Source organism: Balaenoptera ricei, chromosome 7 (genome assembly GCF_028023285.1).
Source record: "Balaenoptera ricei isolate mBalRic1 chromosome 7, mBalRic1.hap2, whole genome shotgun sequence".
NCBI lineage: Eukaryota > Metazoa > Chordata > Mammalia > Artiodactyla > Balaenopteridae > Balaenoptera > Balaenoptera ricei.
This window is the reverse complement of record NC_082645.1, coordinates 100,013,645-100,029,745: the sequence shown is the minus strand read 5'-3', so window position 1 is coordinate 100,029,745 and position 16,101 is coordinate 100,013,645. Positions and strand designations below refer to the sequence as shown.

At 38.0% G+C, this 16,101-nt stretch overlaps 1 protein-coding gene across 8 annotated transcripts in view; it reads left to right on the top strand.

Annotated features, from left to right (window-relative positions):
- The window catches only part of FN1 (fibronectin 1), a 69,378-nt gene that overhangs the window by 25,863 nt on the left and 27,414 nt on the right, over positions 1–16,101 (top strand). For 4 of the 8 annotated variants that reach the window (XM_059928637.1, XM_059928633.1, XM_059928639.1 and 1 more), the window contains exons 18-25: positions 660–854; positions 1,599–1,871; positions 3,185–3,451; positions 9,480–9,574; positions 11,003–11,171; positions 11,640–11,726; positions 13,820–14,011; positions 15,265–15,537. In XM_059928637.1, the coding sequence (XP_059784620.1) occupies positions 660–854; positions 1,599–1,871; positions 3,185–3,451; positions 9,480–9,574; positions 11,003–11,171; positions 11,640–11,726; positions 13,820–14,011; positions 15,265–15,537 (1,551 nt within the window). The remainder of the gene's footprint in view (positions 1–659; positions 855–1,598; positions 1,872–3,184; positions 3,452–9,479; positions 9,575–11,002; positions 11,172–11,639; positions 11,727–13,819; positions 14,012–15,264; positions 15,538–16,101) is intronic. The other 4 variants (XM_059928640.1, XM_059928636.1, XM_059928641.1 and 1 more) reach the window with 1 other exon arrangement.

Sequence of the window (16,101 nt, the reverse complement as noted above, 5' to 3'; positions counted from 1 at the left end):
GTGTGTGTGTGTGTGTGAGAGAGAGAGAGATATTGTCTTACAGCCTTACTTTCTTGTGGATCATTTCCTCTTAAATCTGTTTTATTGACCTACTTCACACACAAAACGCACCCACACACAATCACACACATAAACCTCTAAAGCCAGCTCATGGACTTATTACACCAGGCATTCCTGTGGTAGAAGAGGGGTAATTTTTCTGAAAACCTCACTCTAAGACTTATTCTTAAAGAGGCAGCTGAGCTGCCTTCTTAGCTCATTAGGTGACTCAGCTGTCTCTGAAGTTCCTAAAAGACACAGACGTGCTAGATAACTCTGTGCTCAGAGTGGTTCCTTAATTGCTTCCTTCATCCAGGGCTCGAAGAGAAGAAATCGGTTTAACATGAATATTTTCACCCTCTGACTTCTCTAATAGACATTTATTAAGGATCTCGGGTCTTCAAGGATCATATTTAATATTAAAAAGTTTTGCATGACTGTTCTTGTTTTATCTTTGGACTGAATAGTCCTCATAAGAAGTAGTACTATTGAACGAGTCAAAAAGAATCACTCATTCTGAACTAATCCAGCAAGATGCTAAGGGCTGTTAGGAAAGGGGACCTTTTGAAACCTCTGTTTCATCAAACAGTGTATCGTACTTTTTTCTCCTGAATCTGCAGGATACAGAATCGTCTATTCCCCATCAGTAGAGGGTAGTAGCACAGAACTCAACCTTCCTGAAACTGCCAACTCTGTCACTCTCAGTGACTTGCAGCCTGGTGTTCAGTATAACATCACTATCTACGCTGTGGAAGAAAATCAAGAGAGTACTCCTGTCTTCATCCAACAAGAAACCACTGGCGTCCCACGCTCAGGTAACCTGAAGACGCTTCCTGTAGTATCTTATTTCTTAAGGCTGAAGAAAGTAACATCTTTAACCTCCCTTTTGCTGGAGGAACAAAACCAACCTTGGCTTGTGTTCATTCCATGAGCCTGCTGGGGACGACCGGACGTGTAAGATGAAAGAATACTTGCATCTGTGGGAGGGTTGCTTTGTCTCTGTCAACAGTTCCTATATGCAAGTTGTCTTATGGATTAGTATATCCTTAAACTTATGAAATTTAGCAGAAATGTCTTCACTCTAAAGTAACTTATCAAAACTGGCTATTGGCCTTACTGATTAAAAACTGACAGCATAAAGTCTTCATATTTTGCCCCAGAAACTTAACGGGCAGTTCATCTGTTGCTCTTAAGTATTATAAAATGATTTAGTAAAATAAAAACCACCACATTTTTTTTCAGTTGTTGCAAGAGTTTGCTTTGGGGTTTTTTTTTTGGTACGTTTATCTTAAACCCCTCAATAAGATACTTCATATGTTGGAAACTCATCTGCTTCCCAACATATTTTACATAAAAGCTTTAAATGTCACATGTAAGCAGTATGACTGAGCTACAAAAATATAACCCAAAAAAGCATATTCTCTGATTAAGAGAGAAAACTTAGCTCTGGAATGAGAGGCTCTATGAATTGCCCTATACCTTAAAAACTCAGGAAACTGGCTTTTTAAAAACAATCCTCAGCAGGAATTGAAAATGACCGGTTGGCTCTTGTCTGTTAGATAAAGTTCCCCCTCCCAGGGACCTGCAGTTTGTGGAGGTGACGGACGTGAAGATCACCATCATGTGGACGCCCCCCGAGAGCACGGTGACCGGTTACCGAGTGGACGTGATCCCCGTCAACCTGCCCGGGGAACATGGGCAGAGGCTGCCCATCAGCAGGAACACATTTGCAGAAGTCACTGGGCTGTCCCCTGGGGTCACCTATCACTTCAAAGTCTTCGCCGTGAACCACGGGAGGGAGAGCAAGCCTCTGACGGCACAGCAGACGACCAGTACGTTTGGGGTCCTTTACCTCCAGCCCAGACCCTCCACCCTCACTTCCAACCTGTGCTGAGTGGGCAGCATGCCATCACTTGTAGGTTCACAGTTAGAAACAGGAAAATACTCAAGGGATAGGGAATGTATACTGGACATAAAGCACATTAAACTTGAAAACAAAACTTAGACAAGCTCCGTAGAGGCTAAATGGTAACCCATTTCCCAAATACACGTACCAGGGGAATGGCACTAAGAGAGGAGAACTTAACCTAATTTTCCTTGCTAATGGAGACATGGAGTGAAAATTTGAGTCCATTTTTGTGTAACTAAATATACCTAGATCAAACTTTAAATGTAGTATCTTTATCCTTTTATAGTAGAATTATTTGCAAATAGTAATTGCTAAAACATTTAGTGCGTATTAGGCACAAGGTCATATGCCCACTTCTTTACAAGCCTCATCCTCATATTTAATCCTCGTTTTGAGTTAATGAGGAAGGTCTTATTATTATCCCTAGGGGATACATGAAGAAACTGAAGCTTATACAAAATTCTGCAACTTGTAAAGTCTCAAAGCTGGGAAATGATTGAGCTGGTACCACACAGACCTATGTCTTTTTGACTCCAAAGCCCATGTTTTCAGTGATTATACTTGACTACCTCTTAAACATTTCCTCCCTCTGAAAAGTGTTTTAATTATTGTAGGGAGGCTGCCAGTTACACACTCAAGAAGAAAACTCACAATTTCTATGGTTCTTTCTGATAGTGCAAACTCACCAGGGTCTTGCTATAAATCTGAGGTTCTGAGTATATGTTATAATTATTGTCTAATCTGAATCATGTGAAAATAACTTTTATTACTCCAGCAAAGGACTAGTCATTGAATAAATGCAGAGAATATCACTTTTGTTCTGTGTGGAGCTTTCCTCTTGCCTTCATTTTCGTGGGCTTATTTCTCTCTTCTTAACCTGTTTGGCTCAGAGCAGAGCAAATTGTGGCTTCACAAGTATTTGTTTTTGTTTTTAAATACCATCTCTGTAATGTTAGTGTAATTTGTGAGGATGATGGGAAAGTCATGCTGGAAAATTAGCCTTCCCACAGGATCAAAGTCAAGCAAAAACAGTGAGCAATTTCTCATGACTGGCACAGAGTTTTTGCAAAGTTCTCTGTAGCACTCAATCTCTTCATGGCTAAATATTTCCAAGGTTTTGATCTTAGTTTCAACCTGGAGAAGAAAGAACTTAGAAAATTCAGTCAAGCTTTAGGATTTCAGTATGATAATTTTGAGGTGCAAATATTTCTCGACGTGTTTCATCTTTTTTTCTAGAATTGGATGCTCCCACCAACCTCCAGTTTATCAATGAAACTGACACCACCGTCATAGTGACCTGGACTCCACCTCGTGCCCGGATAGCCGGGTACCGACTGACCGTGGGCCTGACCCGTGGAGGCCAGCCCAAGCAGTACAACGTGGGTCCCTCCGCCACGCAGTATCCACTGAGGAATCTGCAGCCAGGCTCTGAGTACTCTGCAACCCTCGTGGCCGTGAAAGGCAGCCAGCAGAGCCCCAGAGCCACTGGAGTCTTCACCACTCGTAAGTCAAAGGTTAAATGTCTTTTCTTAGTGATATCATAGGTTCTTATCTATATTTACATTCTCTCTCCTTCATCCATTTTTTTAAAAAGTTAACTTAGGGAATTCACTGGCAGTCCAGTGGTTAGGACTCTGCTCTTTCACTGCCCAGGGCCCAGGTTCAATCCCTGGGGATCCTGAAAGCCACTCGGCACAGCCAAAAAAAAAAAAAAAAAAAAAGTTAACTTAAAAAACTTTGTACAAGATTAAATAATTTTTTTGATTAAAAAAAAAGATTTAAAGCAGTACTACTCAAAGTGTGACCCATGGACCCATTGCTGGTCTGCGAACTGTTTGTTGCATGGACTAAGGAGCTTATGCCAGAATGTAGATGATGGAGCACACCATTTAGTTCAGTGGATACTTTTTTGAAGCAAGGTTTTCTTAATGAAGGAAGCAGTGCATTACCTGACATATGTTGCCAAGATCCTTATTTTCTCTGGGACCAGCACTTTGAGTAACATTGTTTAAAACACCCAGTTATTTGAAAGTTGAAGGCTACTGTATTAAATGAATTTACCAAATACTAGTTAAGGCAAGAAAAAAATCAGCACCTATGTCTACATCCTAATACTTTGGGTATTGAATGATAGCAGTAAATGTGGAACAAAAACATCTACCAGTTGAATAGAAACCAACAGGACAAGAAGCTAAGGAAATGATTTCTTTACAAGTGTTGACTGCAGCAGATTAAAGTACCTTCTGCAGAACAGGATAGCTTTTTTTTTTTTTTTTAATTACTCTTGAAATTCCACAGAAGGAAAAATACTGACAGTAATGTTTGGTCCTGTCTGTCTTTCGCTCAACACTTTACAGGAAGTGGCCTTAAATCTCTTACATATCTAAATCACAATAGAGGACTGTATTCATAAACTGATTTCTATCAAATGCAACTCATTTACATTACAAAGAAATATGAGACCCATCATTTCTAGATAAGCATTAATTTTTATTTTTAACTCACTTTGAATTCCAGAAGGACCTAACTTAATACTTTTTCAACATGTATTGCAACTATGAACTAGCTTGCAATTTCCTAAAAGCTCTCCACAAATCTTACTCTTTGACTAATTTGAAAAGTAGACGTTAAAAAGCATTCAAAAAGTGAATATAAGTTTAGTTTTTACATTACTATGGAATTTATTTCACAAAGAAAATTCTCTATAAAATTATCCCTGTAAGAATTCATAATTTACTAAAAATTTATTTCCATTTAAATTTTGTGTATGAAGTTTGGCTAGTAAAGGCTTTTTCTTAAGTAACTGCTAATCATAGGCAAGTAAAATCTGTTTTTATCTCTAAGTTAACCTTTAAATTTTGCTTTTTTATGTCACATGTTACTAAGATACTCTAAAATCTATTAACATGAAATCAATATCTTTGTATTTCTTGTAAATGTGTTTCTCATAGATGACCTTCTTTTCATTAGAATGGAAATTTCAGTAGATTTAGTCTTTTACTGACCACGTATACTTCTGTATATTATCTATTTTACTTTTTAACTTTTTAACGAGACATATTTTACATAGTTTCTTTTGTTGGATAGAGTGCCTATAAAAGAAAAAGCATTTTATTTATTTATTTATTATTTTATTGAACTATAGTTGAATTACAGTGTTGTGTTAATTTCTGCTGTACAGCAAAGTGATTCAGTCATACATATATATATTCTTTTTCATATTCTTTTCCATTATGGTTTATCACAGGATATTGAATATAGTTCCCTGAGCTATACAGCAGGACCTTGTTGTTTAACCATCCTATATATGCTAGTTTGCATCTGCTAATCCCAGACTCCCAATTCTTCCCTCCCTTACCTCCCCTCCCCCTTGGCAACCACAAGTTTGTTCTCCATATTTGTGAGTCTGTTTTTGTTTCATAGATATGTTCATTTGTGTCATATTTTAGATTCCACATATAAGTGATATCATGTGGTATTTGTCTTTCTCTTTCTGACTTACTTCACTTAGTATGATAATCTTTACGTCCATCCATGCTGCTGCAAATGGCATTATTTCATTCTTTTCTATGGCTGAGTAGTATTCCATTGTGTATATATACCACATCTTCTTTAACCATTCATCTGTCTGTTGACATTTAGGTTGTTTCCATGTCTTGGCTGTTGTAAATAGTGTTGCTATGAACATAGGGATGCATGTATCTTTTAGAGTTATAGTTTTGTCTGGGTATATGCCCAGGAGTGGGATTGCTGGATCATATGGCAACTCTATTTTTAGTTTTTTGAGGAACCTCCATACTGTTCTCCATAGTGACTGCACCAATTTACATTCCCACCAACAGTGTAAGAGGGTTCCTTTTTCTTCACACCCTCTCCAGCATTTATCATTTGTAGACTTTTTAATGATGGCCATTCTGACTGGTGTGAGGTGGTACCTCATTGTAGGTTTGATTTGCATCTCTCTAAGAAAAAGCATTTTTTTTAAAATTATTTATTTATTTATTTATTTATGGCTGTGTTGGGTCTTCGTTTCTGTGCGAGGGCTTTCTCTAGTTGCGGCAAGTGGGGGCCACTCTTCATCGCGGTGCGCGGGCCTCTCATTATCGCGGTCTCTCTTGTTGTGGAGCACAGGCTCCAGACGCGCAGGCTCAGTAAAGAAAAAGCATTTTTAATGATACTAAAAATAATTAAATGGAGTGGGTGGGGCAATATTGACTATTTCAAGTACTTTTGGAGACTTTGATATATTGGACATGTTATTTTATTGTCTGCACAATACATTTATTGAAAAATATAATTTTATTTGAGTTAACTGATAGAACTACTTTTAGTAGATAAAGGTCAACGTCGTGCCTTGCACATAGTATACTTAAAAAAAAATTTTTTTTTCATTATGGTTTATCACAGGATAGTGAGTATATTTCCCTGTGCTATACATTAGGACCTTGTTGTTTATCCATTCTAAATGTCATAGTTTGCATCTACCCACCCCAAACTCCCAGTCCATCCCTCTCCCTCCCTCAAAAAATATTTGTTGAATAGATGATTGTGAAAATAGCTCAACCAAGCTTAGATTTAAATAAACCTCTGTAAGCAGTGAGTTCTACAACTTCATTTGAACTTCAAGTACTCTCTGAGGCTGTAAACATCAGCAGGGCTTGCATAGTTTTGAAATTGCTTTAAGTTTCTGTAGCTTTTTACTGTTAACAAGCTGAATTCTGGGAACAACTTTTCTGGGTTTTATAACTTGTGTTAAATTGTTAAGAGCACACGGCAGGGGGTGGCGGAGCTGTTTCTGGGGAAAATCAGCTTACTCCTTTATAAATCGGGCAAATTTTATTTTTTTACCATCTAGGCTGTCCTTCACCTAACAAGACCTGCCAGAATCCATAGCTCATACTTACAGTCACATTCTTTGTTTGCCATCAGTTTGTGGGTTTGTGGTTTGGAGAGTTTCCTGTAATGGTCTTCCCAGACAGAGCGCATCATCTTAAGCTTGAGAAAGCTCTAGCTGGCTGGCTCAAGCAATAGAAAACACCCAGTCTTAAAGCCCAAGACAGTTGAGGAGAATATTTTTGTGAAAAAATTGTGGCTTTCACAGATGTTCAGTGAAAGAAGCTGACTGCTCTCTGCATTGTTCCTTGTGGGCATTAACATGGTCACCCAGGGCTGGCCATGGCATTTTGGCAAAGTCAGTGGCAGCCAAGTGGTGTATGATTTCAGAGGCTCTGGGGAGGCATCACAGGTCACCCATCCTAATTCCACTGAGAATACCATCAAAATAATAACATACTCGTGAAACAGCTCTCCAAACCAGGAGAACTTCAGTTCAGCAAGTAGAGCAGCCATTACAAAGTATGCCCACATGTATTTTATTTTTTCAGACAGCAGTATTTTAAAAATACTTTTTAAAAAATTGCACATGAATATCCATATTGGAAAACACTGGAAGAATTGCAGTGCTGGGCCTGAATTTTCCCATGACTGGAGCTGAGTAGTAACGGAGTACTACTTAAAGACTTTTTTTTTTGGAATGTTTTATTTATTTATTTATTTATATGGGGGTATAGTTGTTTTACAATGTTGTGTTAGTTTCTACTTTACGGCAAAGTGCAGTACAGTTCTCTGTGCTGTACAGCAGGTTCTCATTAGTTATCTATTTTATACATATTAGCATGTATATGTCAATCCAATCTCCCAATTCATCCCACCCCCTTCTTTCCCGCCTTGGCGTCCACATGTTTGTTCTCTATGTCTGTGTCTCTATTTCTGCCTTGCAAACTGGGTCATCTGTACCATTTTTCTAGATTCCACATATATGTGTTAATATACGATATTTGTTTTTCTCTTTCTCAGAGTAGGCTTAAAGACTCTTAATGTTCATTTGTCTAAGTCTGGAGGATAAGTCTTTGTCTCACCAGCCATTCATAATTTAGTATAAACGCGTTTACTAGTGTTTTGTCCCCAGTGGGCACAAAAATTTGGTTGAGACGTAAAGAGGAAGGAATTATGAAGGCACTAAACATGTGATCAAGGCCATCCACATGCTTGAAAGCCCTGAATTTGACTCACCAGACACAAATGTCTTGCCTTCTGAGACCTCACCTTTCCCATAGCAGCCAGTTATTGAAATGCTTATTATAAGATTTAGTTGTTCTGCCAATTATATTTTAGAGATTCTAAATTTATGAAAAGATTTGTAAGATTGTTGAAAATGTCTATTTCAGCTTTATGTACACATACTCTTTTTCTTCCTCTTTTTCTTGTTTTTTTTAATTTAAAAATTTTTTTAAATTTTTTAAATTAATTAATTAATTTATTTATTTATTTATTTAGTTTTGGCTGCGTTGGGTCTTCATTGCTGCACGTGGGCTTTCTCTAGTCACAACGAGCAGGGGCTACTCTTCGTTGCAGTGTGTGGGCTTCTCACTGTGGTGGCTTCTCTTGTTGCAGAACACGGGCTCTAGGCGCGCGGGCTCAGTAGTTGTGGCACAGGGGCTTAGTTGCTCCGTGGCATGTGGGATCTTCCCGGACCAGGGGTCCAACCCGTGTGCCCTGCATTGACAGGCAGATTCTTAACTACTGCACCACCAGGGAAGTCCCTCTTGTTTTTTTTAAAGTATTATTTTCACTAAGAAATAGCAGTGATGTCAGGATGCTAGGAGATTCGAAATAAACTTTTATTATAATTCCTAATTCCAGTGACAGAATACTAAATTTCTGCAGTGTGATTATTCTGAGTGAATAATCACATATTTAAGGAAAGTATCTTTAGTATTTATAAGTGCATCCATGGTGGCAGATTTCATTAACCTTTCACATGGCATCTCTTTCTGCAACCAAAAATAATTGGCCATCATTATGGAGTGATTCAGCATATAGCTATTTTTAGATAATCATCTATAATTTAACCATTGTTCTCAAAATAATGATTAAGAAGCGGAGTGATAATCAGTTTGTGGTGACCAGTTTTACATTTTATATGGGATTCTATACTGATGATATAAGGAAAGTTATTGTCATCAAACTTAAATCCCAAACATGATGAAAAGACACAAATTTCAGAATCCAAGGAGTTGAAAGGGTCCTCTGTGGTCATCCAGCTCCTTGTTATTTAAATGTGATTCCCAGACTGACAACACTGGCATAACAGAAATGCAAACTACCTAGCCCCATGTGGACCTACAGAATCAGAACCTGCATTTTAGCCAGGTCTCAGATGATTTGTGTGGCACATGAAAGGTTGAGAGGCATTGACCTACTCCAAATTTTCACATATGTCACATTCTGGATCCATTAGCTGACTAAAACTGAGGTTCTCGATAAAAATGTTTGTTATCGGGACTTCCCTGGCGGTCCAGTGGTTAAGACTCCACACCTCCACTGCAGGGGTTGCGGGTTCGATCCCTGGTCGGGGAACTAAGATCCCACATGCCTCAAGGTGCGGCCAAAAGATTAAACAAATAAAATTTGTTATCTGCATTCTCTGTGATTCCAAGTCTTGAACACATGCTTTGATTCCATTTCACAGTGCAGCCTCTGGGCTCCATCCCACCTTACAACACAGAGGTGACTGAAACCACCATTGTGATTACATGGACGCCTGCTCCAAGGATTGGTTTTAAGGTAAATTGCAGATGTTCCTAATCCCTTGTAATACAGTCCTGGGTTGCCCTCGTGTTTCTGGATGTAGTTGAAACAGGATGGTCAGGAGTCAGGAGACTTGGGTTTCGTCCTGGTTCTGTTCATGCCTCTCTGACCGCTTTGTCAGGGCATCACAATACTTCTGCCTCCCTGAATTGCTGGAAAGATGGACTGAGGCAGTGAAAGTGCTTTGCAAAGAGGAAAGCATTAGTATGGAACTGTTAGTTGTTATCTTGTTTTCTCTATCCTTTCTCCCAGGGAGTTAGATTTAAAGATATATAGGGAAACTGCTCTTGTTGTGTTGTTCTAAATGGTATCAACAAGTTCACAAAAACCAATTTAAGGAGACCAGTTAAACTCAGAGTCACTCAAAAATCACATTTTTATCCAATCAGTTTCATCTCAACTTGTTCAAAGCCCCTTAGGTGAATCTCTTAATAGACATTAAGATTAAGGTCTTCCCTATAGATATCTGGATACATATTCTTTAAAGTAATGGTATTAGGGAAGTGATGAATACAAATGAATGTGTTTAAAAGAATTCCTTTTTTTGGCATTTAAAGTGTGGAGAGAGAAATATTTATTATAATTGAAAATCAAGTCTAAATCCCCATGATTGTTGGTTTAAAAAAATATACCAAAGATCATTTCTTTTTTCGAAATACGCAAATGGTATATTGATGATTATGCTACTTAAATATAAAGAAACCCTTTTTGAAGATTGTCAGTATACCTTTTAAATTTCCCTTAATAGTGTCATTTTGACTTTCAGGAGCCTTATAAAGTACTAAGGATGTCTCTAGAGCTGAACACTGATGACACAATATTACCTAGGTTTTTCAAATAAAATACTAAAAGGATTGAAAATTAAGGGCACATTAATCTTAATTCTTCTTTTGTAATATATCAGCCTGCAGTTGAAGCTGTCCTTCTTCAAAAGGAGTGTTTTTGAAGTACAAAGTGTTACAGGGACTGGTACATTTAAGTTGAATGCTAGTAACTCATTAAAGAGAGAACTAGAGGATTTCTTCCAGTAAAAAGAAAATAAGAAATGAATGGGCATGTGGCCCAAAGCCCTTGTGTACTTCTGGTTTGTACCAGGAGATTATTTATCAAGCAAAACAGTATGTAATGATGTTTCTCTGGAACCTTCCATTACAAGCTACCTTAACTTAGTTTTGGAAGATACTTCCCCTAAGTGGCACCCTACCCACCCGCCCCCCAGTTCCAGGGAATTTCCAGCTACATTATTTAATAGAGCTAAAGTAATGTCCCAACTCATTCCCAACTAAAAGCAGAGTGTAGTTCCTGAGGAGTCCACATTATGCAAAGCATAACCACAACCTCTCAGCAGTAACCCAGCTCTGGAAATATTTGTCCTTGGTGTTTATTTTGCTTTCTTTTTCCTAGCTGGGTGTACGACCAAGCCAGGGAGGGGAAGCACCACGAGAAGTGACCTCAGACTCAGGAAGTATCGTTGTGTCTGGCCTGACGCCAGGCGTGGAATACATTTACACCATCTCAGTCCTGAAAGATGGGCAAGAGAGAGATACGCCAATTGTGAAGAAAGTGGTGACACGTAAGAGGAGTTCTTTGCCTCTTTTCTTTTCTTTTCATTTTTTAAATTGTTCCACTTTTTTAAAGTAGCTGATAGCAATATCACTTTTTACTTATGATAATGACATAAGGGAAAGATTTCATCCCTACTTATATTATTAGCTATTTCTAAGTTTGGAGTAGCAAGTTCAATTCACGTCATATAGTCTATGGCATCGGAAGTGTTCTTTCCACGTCAAAAATGTTTATGAACTGGCAAGACAGAAAAAAATTTCAGTAGTGTTGCAAAATTAAAAATTGTAAAAAAAAATTCTCTCAGAGAATTTTATGCTGCTGGACAGCATGGACATAAATAAATAACTTCTTTATTTTTACTGATTGTGGAAGGAAGGAAGGAAGGGAGGGAGGAAAAGAGAGAGAGAGGTATTCCACAGCTCAAGTGCTTTGTGCTAGCTTTAACTTTTAATTAAAAATTTTTTTTTCTGCATAGCACTGTCTCCACCAAAGAACTTGCACCTGGAAACAAACCCCGACACTGGAGTGCTTACTGTCTCCTGGGAGAGGAGTACCACCCCAGGTAAGCCTGGGATGTATCATAGGGCAAGTATATGCAATGCCTTTCCAAGACAAAGTTTAGAAACTGTGTTCCCTTCAGAGAAAGGGTCAAAATTATAAGTACCTAGCTCTCCATAAAAAAATACAGGCGTACATCATAGAGTGACATATAGGGTGTTTTACTGCACGTTTATTTAAATTACTGGAAAGAGAGCAAGGCAGACCCTTATTGAGCTATAGGGAATCATGAGGGCTGAGGAAAAGCATTCTGAGCGGTCCTTTTTGCTCAGTGGCATTCCAAACTGCCAAACAAATGGCTGACGTTATACTTCCTAATTTTCCATTTGTGGGTTATCATAGATTCTAAGTATATTACTCAATAAACTTAGATATTTCACAAATATTTTATCATGAGTTGCACCACAAAAATCTCAGGGTAGAAATGACCTCCATTTTACAGAATGAAAAAACCGAGACTCAGAAAAAAATCGACTTACCCATAGTCACAAATTTTAAATGTTACAGAACTGGGATTGTAATTTAAGTGCTCAGACTCATTCTTACACCAAACTTCACGTATTTGGATTTTTAATTGTTAGTTTGTTTTACTTATACTCAATAATGAGAAATTTGGCTAACTGGCATTCCATGACTGTTTTTAAAGCTTTACATAAAGCTTCTGTCTAACCTTGTTCACACATATTAAAAATTATTTACAGAATCCTGAAATGTGTGAAGATACCTGTGGCAATATTCAAGTATCATGATGTACCAGGGCAATGGCAAGCGAAATTTTAGACATTCCCGATCTTTGCCAAGTCCATGTGAAAGTCTCTTTCAATGAGAAATGTAAACTAAAATATTTAATACTGGGTATATTGGGGGAATCACTATTGAGATATCAGGATACTCATTATTGAGAAAATTCTAAATTAAACAAAATTCAAAATTAAACAAAAACAGAAACGCCAACTAATGTTGATGGTATCTATAACTCCTATACTTTTTCATTAATGGCTATATTTAGTTTATTATTTCACTCTTTCTATTTGTACTCTAATCTTTTAAACAGTTCTTCCCTTTGCTTGGGCACACAGCTAAGGCAATTATTTATAAATCAGATCAATATGTGCAGTCACACGCAGTAAAGCTAGCTTAAAATATCCTTTTTAATTCCCCTCTGAAGTAAAGTGACTTTAGTGAAGTTTTCATTATCTGTGGAAACATCATTTAAGCCAAAACTACACTATTTCCAGCTGAATTACTCTAAATTTGAAACTTTTAGGTTGGCAAGTTTCATGCCTGTCAGAAGCTAGATCATTAATATTTAGTCTTAATGGATGGCTTAGCCTGTCCATCTGAATGGTCACTAGCCAGTGTAATGACCCAAACATTGATTTCCCATCCACTTGGATTTCCTTGTAGGTACCACTTTAATGGTCACCCTATTCCTAATTATAAAATGTGCCATCATTTTCTCGCCCTTTAGTAAGTTTAACTTAAATATACTTCCTCACTTTACTTTTAGTCTTTCCCCATGGATCTCAGTTCATCACTATTTTAATTTGAATGTGTCTCTCCTCCCCTCAACCCTCTCACTGTCCCACTTCTATGATTCCTGAAGTCTTCAGCAGTTAATATACTTTTTCTAGAATAAGTAGAGCCACTTTTGCTTTTTACTTTTTCTCCTTTCCTATTCCCTTCCTGTAAATCCCATAGGTTTAGACCTTGTAAATTAGGAGAGCCCACTTTGGGGAATGTGCCTAAGGGTGAGAGCCATTCCATCCTAGCAGGTAAAATAGAAGAGTCTTCAGCTGTCCTGCAAATGATCCATTAAGAAAAACAGGGTAGAGTGGTAGAAGGACCATGGAATTTAGAGACAGAAAAGCTTTTGGTAATCATTTCCCCTTTCCAAGATTTTCTTAAACTGAGGATATTAATACCTCCCTCAAAGGGTTGTTGTAAGCCCTGAATGACAATAGGTAGAGTCTTCCATACATAAATGCTGAGTCCTCTCCCCCTTCCCCTTCGAGGGTACATCATTGGATTTGAGTTTAATAGGCACTGGGTCACAAATGTTCTGAGCAGTAACTTTCTCCTTTCTGTTTTCTCCAGACATTACTGGTTATAGAATTACCACCACCCCTACAAATGGCCAGCAGGGATATTCTTTGGAAGAAGTGGTCCATGCCGATCAGAGTTTCTGCACTTTTGAAAACCTGAGTCCTGGCCTGGAGTACAATGTCAGTGTTTACACTGTCAAAGATGACAAGGAAAGTGTCCCTATCTCTGATACCATCATGCCAGGTAATGGAAAAATAAGCTATTATCCTCAGAGTGGCAGTTCCAGTAAGAGTGGGGATTAGCATCTTAATCCCCAGATGGTTGAGTGTGTCAAATACGTTTGGGATTTAATTCTGACCTCCGAACCACACTCTCTAGAACCATGAAGTCAAAGCAACTATTTGGACAAATGCTTGCTGTTAACACTGCTTGACTGTCTGTGCTTCACTGGGATGCTCTTTGTCTCGATGGGTATGCAATGGAGTGGCAACCATGGCATTAACTCTGTACTGTCCGCTCACGTGGAACTATTACTAAAACAATGTCATGTGTCTGTACTCAGTACTGACAGGCGAAAAGTAATATGGTAAATGCATCCCATCCGTACATTTGTGCCTGATCTTACAGTCTCCATATGTGAGCACTGAAATAGCTCTTGGTTGACACATTCATTTCTTCATCGTGCCGTTTCAAATTCTTCTTTTTTAAAATTGAAAAAAAAAAGAAAGGCCACACCTTTAGGGGGTTCTTTCTTGTGGATTGAATGACAACATTGAAAAGACCTATCTAGGGATAGGTTTGTTGTTTGTCCAAAATTGAATCGTGACAGATGAAAGCGTTGGACAGATTGTGTTCTTTGCATTATTTGGTGGAATGGTTTTACTAATGCTACTTAAATAATTTTGATTATGAAATGAATAAAATATTAACAGTAGCCTTGGATTCAGGCCTATCTGTCTTTCCCCTGAATGTGCTTTGGAGTGGCACATTTTATACCATACATTCATAATGCATTAGCATTATGACCGTGATGTTGTCATGAGTTTTTCTATTGGGAAAAAAAAGAAAAACTCATCAATCAAGTTTTTTTAACCCTCTTCATGAAAGTTTTATTTTCCTACTAAAATAGTTTTGGATTTTTTTAAACTTTGCTGATACTTACTACAGGTATTATGTCTAGGTTCTAAGAATGGTTTTGACATCCTAAACAAGACTATAATTTTTAGAACCTGAGAGATTTAAATTTTACTGTTTGGGGGATTTTCAAAAAACAAACAAAAATCCCTAAAGTAATATTGTAACCTGTTTTATTCTCCCAGGGAAACTATTCATGGTGCTTAAAAAGTCTTTTCAGATAATTTGGAGCAGATTGCATATTACCATCATTGCTTTAACACTATCAGTTTTACCACTAGTAACCTGATGTACACTGCTTTATTTTTTCCTCTTTTTTGCCTCTGTTTTCCTTTGCCCTCCTTTGCTTTGTAACTCAATAGAGGTGCCCCAACTCACTGACCTAAGCTTTGTTGATATAACCGATTCAAGCATCGGCCTGAGGTGGACCCCGCTAAACTCTTCCACCATTATTGGGTACCGCATCACAGTAGTTGCGGCAGGAGAAGGTATCCCTATTTTTGAAGATTTTGTGGACTCCTCAGTAGGATACTACACAGTTACAGGGCTGGAGCCTGGCATTGACTATGACATCAGCGTTATCACTCTCATTAATGGCGGAGAGAGTGCCCCTACTACACTGACACAACAAACCGGTGAATTTTGAAAACTTCTGTTTTTGAGACATGGATGGTGTTGCATGCTGCCGCCAGTCACTCTGGTTAAATGTGGATGTTTCAAGGGAAAAGCCAGCAATGTGCCAAAGAGTAAGAGAGGGTGGACGGACTGGTAAGGAGTGGAATGCATATGCCAAACTGATTGGATGAAGATATATACAATAGTCTTAAGTACATTTTCATTTAAACCGTGAAGATGTGGAAAGCCAGAGATAGATATCTCATCTGTCAGATACAAAATGGAAAAAGTTAATTGAATTTGCCGACCTAGAATTGTTTTTTAAAACTCTAACATTAATACCAAATTGTATCATGAGCACCAGTTAATAAGAAGAAATGTACTTCCAAAATGTAACATTAGACCCTTCTTTCTGTTATTTGATAAACTCTACCATGTTCCTTCTTTGTGACTGTCTAAAGAACTATTGAAATTTAGGGTAGAGTGGAAGGAGGTTTTTTTTGTGGTAGGAGAAAAGGAGACTTTGGAACATTCTAGATTTCATTGCCATGGTGAGGTAAAGAAAATCCTCTTTAACCCCAGTC